The sequence below is a fragment of the Adiantum capillus-veneris genome, chromosome 16 (genome assembly GCF_014529385.1).
Source record: "Adiantum capillus-veneris isolate H3 chromosome 16, ASM1452938v2, whole genome shotgun sequence".
NCBI lineage: Eukaryota > Viridiplantae > Streptophyta > Polypodiopsida > Polypodiales > Pteridaceae > Adiantum > Adiantum capillus-veneris.
The window spans coordinates 90,362,878-90,371,927 of NC_140946.1; the positions used below are offsets into that span (position 1 = coordinate 90,362,878).

At 37.6% G+C, this 9,050-nt stretch overlaps 1 protein-coding gene across 1 annotated transcript; it reads right to left on the reverse strand.

The window, feature by feature from the left end:
• Nucleotides 1-2,882: 2,882 nt before the first annotated feature.
• Nucleotides 2,883-4,752, reverse strand: LOC147439429 (abscisic acid receptor PYL10-like). Its single transcript, XM_086484315.1, has 4 exons — nucleotides 4,654-4,752; nucleotides 4,334-4,459; nucleotides 3,626-3,856; nucleotides 2,883-3,475 (listed from the first exon to the last, which is right to left on the reverse strand). The coding sequence occupies exons 1-4, from the start codon at nucleotides 4,735-4,737 to the stop codon at nucleotides 3,233-3,235; spliced, it is 684 nt and encodes a 227-aa protein (XP_086340441.1). The 5' UTR covers nucleotides 4,738-4,752; the 3' UTR covers nucleotides 2,883-3,232.
• Nucleotides 4,753-9,050: the final 4,298 nt, after the last annotated feature.

Sequence of the window (9,050 nt, forward strand, 5' to 3'; positions counted from 1 at the left end):
TTGTTGGAGAGAGCCTCTAAACTTTCATCTCATCCCATCAAAGTTTTCATGTAGGTTGACTTTGGGCTCCTTTCTATTTTGGATTAGATTTGTTGAAGGCATGGTTTGATCATGGTCATGGCTAGCTTCACGTATCTCTTGAATCTAGCATTGAAGCTCTTGCACCACCAGACTCAAGGAGTGCAGTTGCTCTGCTTGTAATCGTGTGTTGCTCTTATGTAGCTCTTGAATTTGTTGATACAATTTTTGCAAGCTAGACATAACACCTTCCAAAAAACGCTCCATGGCTAGGCGAAATCAAGAAGTGGAGTCTTGCCAAAATATTGTGAGTGCATCTCGAGCAAGAAGAGAGCGAGAGAGGGTGCCTTGAAACTTGATCGTGACTTTAATCTTGATTACAAGACTTAATACTTGACTAAAAGTATTTGATTACAAAGCTAGACTTACAAGACAAGACTTGGTTACAAGAACAGGAGTTGAAAACAAGACAATACTAGAAGAGGGCTTACCTCATAGAAGCCTCACAATTGGTGTTGGCAAGATTGAGGGGCTTGTAGCCCCCCAAGACCTCTATTTATACTAGATCTTAAGGAGGTTAGGAACCTTCTAGGTACTTCCTCAAGCTCAAGGAGGTTAAGAACCTTCTAGGTTCTTCTCCAAGCTTCTAGAGCTTTCTAGGACCTTCTAGATTTTTCTTCAAGCTTCTTATAGGACCTTGTAGATTATTCTAAAACTTTCTTCTAAGAGCTCCCATCTACGATAGTGGGCGGGCTTTGCATGCGTAGTCAGTCTTGGCATGCTTAGCCATCCAACCTACTGACACACTTGCACTTGCCTGGTCTGGAGACCTGGCTATTCTTAAATCGCATAGATTCATTGACTTTGCACTACTAATTGTAGTCTTGTAAATATGGTAGCTTTTACTTGATGTCTAGCAACAAACATTCTAAGAAAAATTAAAGCATGGTAGATTAGATGTTTAGGTAGTAAAAAGTCTATAGATAATGCAAGTATGTGGTAAATATCTATGGGAATCTCTGGGCTTTGAGGGCATCTTTAGTACAAGAAACCATTTTCATCAACATGATACCAAAAAAGATACTCATGATATATGATGCAAGTTACGGATTGGCAGAGTGCTGAGTGATGACTTACACTTAGACTGCACGAGAAGTTGATCAAAATTATCAAAAATTCAACACATAAAGCAACAAGACCAATGAGTCAGAGGTTGGGTTGAGTATAAAGTTTGGGTTGAGTATAAAGTTTCAGATGTGTGTAAATTCCTTTATGTACTTAAGGTCTTGAAATGTATATCAATCATGCATTGGATTCTAGAGAGATCAAGCTAGACATGTGTTGGTAGAGGAGAGTGTAAATGACTCGGTCTTATATCCACTAGGCAATCAAATTGGGACCTCTAGGGCATAGCACATGAGTCAGCTCTTGACGATATTGAGATTCCAATATGAAATCTACATTGATGGGACGAAGAGGACTTTACTATGTGAGAAAGAATATTTAATTGCAAATGATAAGCTAGAGATTTTTCAGTTGATTACAAGAAGAATTGGTATTTCGACAAGGATGGAGTTACACATCTTATGGTACCTTACCCATCCAAGTTTTGTAAAATGGAGATGAATGGGAAAAAAGAAATGATTGATGAAGAATCTGGGGAAACACGCCCACTCACATAAAAGAGGTTAAGAATTCTTTGCTCCATGTGTCTTGTTTATATGTACATAAGAAGTTGTCTAAATAATTTTGTGATTATTACCATTTCAAGGAATCACAAGATTTTTATGTCTTAAAGGGTGTCTCCCACAAGAGGCAAATCTATCGGTACCTAAGTCCTAAGGGCACTAGCTATAGTTCTTGTTGTTGGCAATACATTGTAGGTAAGTGGGAGATATGTAAATTGTGGCATGAAATGTGATCTTCTTGATTGTGCTTGGTAGTATAGTAGGTTGCATGCAAAGGAAACTCTATGATCAAATGGAATGTGTAGGTAATTTACATTCCATAATCAAATGAAGCTCTATGATTGGATGGAATGTAAAGGTATTTTATCTGAGGCATTCATATTGGTTCATAGTAGTGCAAAAACATGCAGCCTTTCATGAGTCAGGTGATAGGATCAAGCTGTACATGTTTCAATGCCCACAAAATCTATGCATAGAAAGCCCATTCTTGTGTTATACATTTCATGAGTCAGGTGATAGGATCAAGTTGTACATGTTTCAATTCCCACAAAATCTATGCATAGAAAGCTCATTTTTGTGTTAGACATTACACCTCTAAAATGTGTATATAGCACGCGAGTTCAAAATAAGGGTATTTTATTTGGCATTTAACAAAAATTAACAGAATACATTGACAAAATATTTTTTTATTAAAATTTTAGTTTATCAAGAAAAAGGGGTTACCCCCTAGGATTTCTTATAAGTAGCGTCTTGAGTTCAAAACTCGTCGGATAGATCTTTGAGGTCTCTAAGGATTGTTCCTCCGACGTTAAAACTTCGTTCTCACACAAGAGAAGATCACCATTTTTCTTTTCGTGGAGCAATTGAATTGACCTCACAACAGGCCATGATCACCAATTACGAAATGACAGCATTTTCAAGAATTGAAATGGCAGATTACATGCAGCATTTTCAAGAAGGCAAAGTTCTAATTGCACCCTTTGACTTACTCAATCGTCTTCGTAGTTCCTACTAATGAGAGAGAGAACTCTAATAATGCTCTACAGCTAGACCGCTGGACTAAAATATTAGGATTCACGAGAGTAAAATATTAGGATGAATTAAACAATGATGCATTCTTCTGCATATTGGGCTAGTTATTATTGCAGAAGCAAAACTATTACAAATAGAGCAAAAGATGCAGAAAAGTACGTGCGATTCGGTTCAAAAATGTCGATATACAGAGAAAACAGGAAGGATGATTAATGGGCGTAGGACTCTGGACGGCAGTCTGGCACCTTCATTAATCAGGACTCAAACCAAGTGGTCGTTAAGGTAAACAAATTACTGCCTTGGACTGTGCATTTGCTTTAAATTTCTCACAAACGTATCCTCCAATTGAATCCAAAATGTATCGGCCAATTGAATCCAAAATGTTAGGGGGATGCAGCTTGAATTGCAGGACATCTTTGACCCCACCAAGAATTGATTCCCCCAAATTATAAGTGGCGCCTTGCCTTGCAGCAGCCGGACATTTTGACATACGTCTAGCTGGGCCGGCGCGCGGCCCTCCTTGCAGCAGCAGTTGGACTATGAGACCTCGTTGACATACGGCGTTCAGAAGCTAGAGCAAGCTGCCTCAGGTTGTGAGTCACTATAGTCGAAACAAAAACGTTGGTGTGTTCAATAGTGTTACCGTCTGGGACGTCACAGTAATATGACTCAATCACAAGAGTTGCTGGCTTGCCATCTATCTCATCTGCATGAAGTGTGGTCAGGGAGTTGTAATTCTGCACAAATGTATACATGCACGAATTAGGTGTGCAAAGCAAGAATTAGGCTGTGATTAAGACTTTACAAGAAACAATCACAACTTAATAAATACCAACATTATTACGACTTTCTGCAACAATATAATTAGCAGCAAGTCAGAAATATACCCGCAACCGATTGCCGCCACCCAAAACTTCAAAGCCCAGACGATGATTATCTTCATCAAAAGTGTGTAGTCTTTCGATACTACTTTCTGCGCCTCCTGCGACCTCAGAGTTTATTCTGCAACGACGCGTACTAATTCCCACCTGAAGGTCCCCAGCAGTCAGCATTCTACACGAAGTGATAAGTGTTTTGTAGATCTGCGGATTATCAAAGCGGCGAACCAATTCCCAGACCTGCATGCAGAACTTATAAAGGTTTCAACTAATAAATTTCAACTAATAAGCTTATACGAGCTTAAAGCATGATAATGTATTAACAACAAAGAGTTCAATATGACACTTGCAGCACTTTAATTACGTTTATGGAATGGTTTGTCTTTGCAATTAAAAACTCACAGGACCTGGCTTGTCGGATCACTAGAAATATCAGTAAATATCAGCTAGCCAAGTGATGAGCTCTCAGAGAACGCGTCAAGAACGTTAAGTAAATTCACCTAACAGGTTTACGAGCTCACTAACTATTCTGGACTTGTCCAGCTAGATTAAGAATACGTTGGGGACGTATTAATCTTAACAAATGTTTTCCGTGAACGCGAACGCATATTGGCGCCATCATTAAAGAGCAGGAGAAAAACATTTTCGACAATTAGATCGGGCTTCCATTAATATGGAGAGAAGACAGACATGATCCGTACTACAATATGGATTTACCGTTCCAACGGTAGCCCGAATGCGTTGAGTGAATACACCACTTGCTTGAGTCGAGGCGTGAGGACGCGTGTGATGCTGTGCAATGAGAGAGTCGACATCTGCATGAACAGTACCATTCGAATTCATCTGGCCAGCAGAAAACAGGCACATAAATGATCAGAAGTCGACCGAAATTGAGAGCCGATCGAAATTAGCTCTCCATTGCGGTAGTATTACAGCATTAGTTTGAACGCAAACTCTTCAACTACGATTCATTGCGCAGACGTTATGAAAATACATCTACAAATAGGCTAGCTAGGTGACAGCTTGATCCTGATCACCAGCAGCCAGGAGCAAAAGCTAAATTCTCGTATAACGCAGAAGCGTTCCATCTGATCTGTCTGTACTCTAATGGCGAGCTGCATTTTCTACGGCGAATATGGAATGATTGTAATCAGAGAGGCTCATCATGCAGATCGCCATAGCTAACCTTGCTCGTGCCGCAAGATTCCCGCCTCCGGCCTCCCAATGAAAAGCCGAATTCCGTTTTGAGTTTTTTGCACGTTTGAAATTTATAGAGGTGTGTGCAAACAATGTCCAAGAGCCATTTCACACGCTCGCGAGTCGCCCTTTGTGATCACTAGCTTGAGCCTACAACATCCCCCATCTAGCGCCAAATTGTTACAGCTTCGTTAATAACATAAGGATTGCTGAGTTGTCTTGTTTTTTGCCACTAAAATGCGAGAATATGTGTGATAAAAGAAAAATAAATCCGTTTGATCCTGTGGTGGGAAGTCCAAAGGGATGAGCATATATAGCTATAAATCTTATGTGCTATAAATCTTTATAATAGGAGCACATAATAGGAGTAAATAATTTTATGTGCTATAAGTCTTTATAATAGGAGCACATTCCAAGAAGAGTTCCAAGACACTTGTCTATCACCTTAAGTTCCTCAGGATCCATTAATTGGATGCCATCCTATGAAATGACCCAAGAACTATATCGCTTGCAAAAAGAATCTGCTTTTTCTTCCATTATTGTAGATCTTATGATCATGCAGCTATATAAAAATTAATTTCCTATTAGTGATCCTTGTGCTTATCAAGAGTTTTGGAGTGAGTGGATAATAATTTCATTGCGCATAATACCCTTATGTATACTCGATACTTAATAAGTAGTCAGTGCTTGATTGAATGTGGCTAGTGTACCATTGAGTCCAAAGGGCATCACTATGTACTCACAAATGCCAAAGATAGTTGTAATTATTTTGTGAACATCTTTTGATACAACATGAATATTTAGTGACAGCCACTTAGTGACATGAGTATTCTTGCCTTTAAAATGTACATTGGATATTTAACTTCCTTGGAGTTCATCTTCTTTATCCAAAAACTTGTACATGGATTTTCCAGTGGGAGAGAAGATATTGGAGGCAAGTTTCAACCATAGTGTGGTGGATTATTTCTAACTTGACCCTGGATATTCACATATGCATGCATGTCATCAAAATTCCCATTTAATTTTTTGATGCTGTGAAAATTTTATCATTTGAAGATAGTAGCTTAATTTATTTGTAACCTCATAAAACCTCAACTTAATGTTGAGTAGTCTCTCCTCTTTAAAATCAAGGCTTCTCTAAGCCATGATAAAAACATCTTGGGCTTACTCAATGAGAAGTTGCTTCATGATAGCAACCGTGCATTCTTTCAAAATTTGAGGTGTCTCTCCTTGTCAACAAGCTTTAGGGCTAGACCACCAGTTCTACCAACAACCTTTTGGAGGTTTATCTACATGTCCTAGCTTGGTTTATTATGTGGAGTAATCACATCCAAAGGTAACATCAAATCTTCGGTTGAAATTAATGACTTTTTAAATGTTGTTATAGCTAACAATGATTGTAACAAAAGTGATGCTCTTTCCTCCTTCCTTGAGTTTTCAAGATCAATTGCTCTTTTCAAGGTGAACTGCGCACATCTATGCCCTCAAATATGAGTATCCTTTTACGTGATAGTGGCCTCTTTATGGAGACTTACTCTTTGTAGAGTTTGATGGAGAAGAAGTGGGATATAGTCTTGCCCTTCATCTATGCTCAATTCGTAGCTCAATGGACTCTTATAATGTTGTCTTTATGGATCCATTTCTTCAATAAAGTTCCTCCTACAAGTATTTTGGCTCTCCTTATATTCATGAGAAAAATCAAATCCTCTCTCTTTGATATGCATAAGCATTTTGGACTGCTCTTTTGTTTTGAGTAGGACGGATTCCTCAATGAGACTTGATTTCCACTTGGTATCTCCTAATCTACTCCCTTTTCATTGCCTACTCATGAGTGATTGGTCCCTTTGCATGAAGAAATGAATAGCGTGCTCTGGTAACAATGAAGCCTAATTAGTATGATTACGACTTGTTATAGTTGCAACTACAAAAGCAAAACCATTGTTATGAAATTCATGCAATCTTTTAGTAAAAATTCTCCTTTGAGCCATTTGATTATGTGTGATGATGGCTAAGCTACATGTACAAAGAGTGATGTCCTAGACATTGCTTTTATGTTCTCAAACATCTCGTTATCCTTTATCTAATAGTAATCTTTGATTTAACTTAAGGTAATGTACAAAATTTAGCAGTGCAAATTGTCCAAACATGCTTTTTGCACACACGAATAGATGGAGAAAATTATCCAATCTTTGATGAAATTTAATCTATATGTGTAGCTTCATAAGACATGCAAGTTATCCATAAAATACATTGTGCATACAAATAGTTGGTGAAATTTTTCTGTAGTGAGTGCTTGAAAGTTCAAAGCTTTAAAGGATAGATATTGTACATGTAGCTATGTCATTTTTCCTACCTTCTTCTTACCTGTTGCTGAAATAATTTCTTCATGATTGATTACTTTATGCACACATAAAATATTTCATAAGTACAATCTAAAATCTCCACAACGAAGAGTCAGCTGGAGCCCCTGCATGTGTAGCTGCAAATTTATATGCCTCTCAATATGTGTAAACTTATGGCTTGGGGATCTCTTTAAGCCGTTTTGAACCCAAAAATTAAGCTAGGTATGTTGGTACATTGGTGGTAAGTTTTTTGTTATGGTAGCAGATTGTAGTAGATGTTTTATACTTTGCTAATGAATCTATTTTTAATAGAGTTTCTCATGGCCACAAGGTGTATGAGCCAGCCATAGTGTAGCATCCTCTCCTCTTTCTAGCTCTTGCGAGACAAATTTTGCTCATGGAAACATCTTGCAATTACTTTAAGATATGGTAGTAGATTTATTTCATGGTATTAGAATGTCTCTTTATGTTTATTCTCGGTTAGTTTATGGCTAGTAGTTTTGTCTTATGGATTATGGATAATATCATGCCTACATGAATACTTTTGGTGTAAGGCTTATGGTTGGTTTATGGCTAGAAACATGCCTAGATTGCTACTTTTGGTTTGGTTTGTGGCTTTAAATACCAAGTTCAACATTTTTTCCTTTTTATTATTAAAAATACATAGCTCATTATCCATCATGGTTTCTATCAAAAATGCTATCACTCCTTTAATGGGCATGGAAAATAGTGGTTTGGCAAGATTCATCAAATTTTTATTGATAAAAAATTCATTGTCCAGTCAATAGAATTTTTATTAAAAGAGCAACCCTCTCCCCTTCTATTTCTTTGTTAAAATTTTATTTGAGTTTTAAATTACAAATTTGTAATTGCAAAAAACCAAGAAATTTTTCCAACTTCAAATCGATAACCTCAAAATATTCTCAAAGATTAAATTATTTTTTTCTTTAAGAAAAATAGGCCCTTTGAAAAAAGACTAGAATCAACATTGCATTTTATAGTAAAAATTTATATATGGTACTAGTCCAACCAAAAGCACATAGATCTTATCCACAACCTTGGTTAAAGTATTTACCAAGATAGCATTTCCTTGTTTATTCATGAGGCAATACAGATAGCCAAAGCACTTTAGCATTTAGGATATTATTTTATTAAGCATGTCGAGAGTCAATTAATTAAAATTGTAACTCTTCTCCAATTATTTATCCTACCTGCCTAGATGCAACAATTTCATCACCAAGTCATCCACAAATTTGACTACAGGTCCAAGTCTAGCAAGTGTAGATACAGACAAAAGATTCTTCTTGATCCCAGGTACATAAAGTGCATCAACAAGTGTGAAAGAACTGCCATTTTCAATAAGCACAATCTTTCCAACTCCCTGAACCGGATAAGAGGCATTGTTGGCACAAGTGACTGAATTCCCATAAGGGACAGACTCGAGAGAGGTGAACAATTCACGATGTGAGGTAATGTGCTTTGTAGCACCACGATCGAAATATCACACATGTGAATCTATAGCAACTGACAAGCATGCATCATGGACAAGAGGATTGTAAGTGCACTCTACGCTAAAAGCCCATTCTGCATCAACATCATCATTACAGTCTCCTTTTACAAAAGACTCAACAATGGCTGCATTTGTAGTGGAACCACCCTCTTTCTTCTTAGCCTTCAACTTAGGACATTGCTTGATCAAGTGATCACTAGCTTTACAATAATGGCAACACATCTTCTTTTTTCCCTTATCACCAGAATTTCCAGACAAATTGCTATCAGCAAAAGCATTAGAAACAGAAGTTTTGCCACTCGCAGCAAAACCATAAGAAGTGGCTGCATTGTTGTTACCACCCTTTCTTTGGGAAGCAATAAAATCCTGTTCAACTGCATGCCTA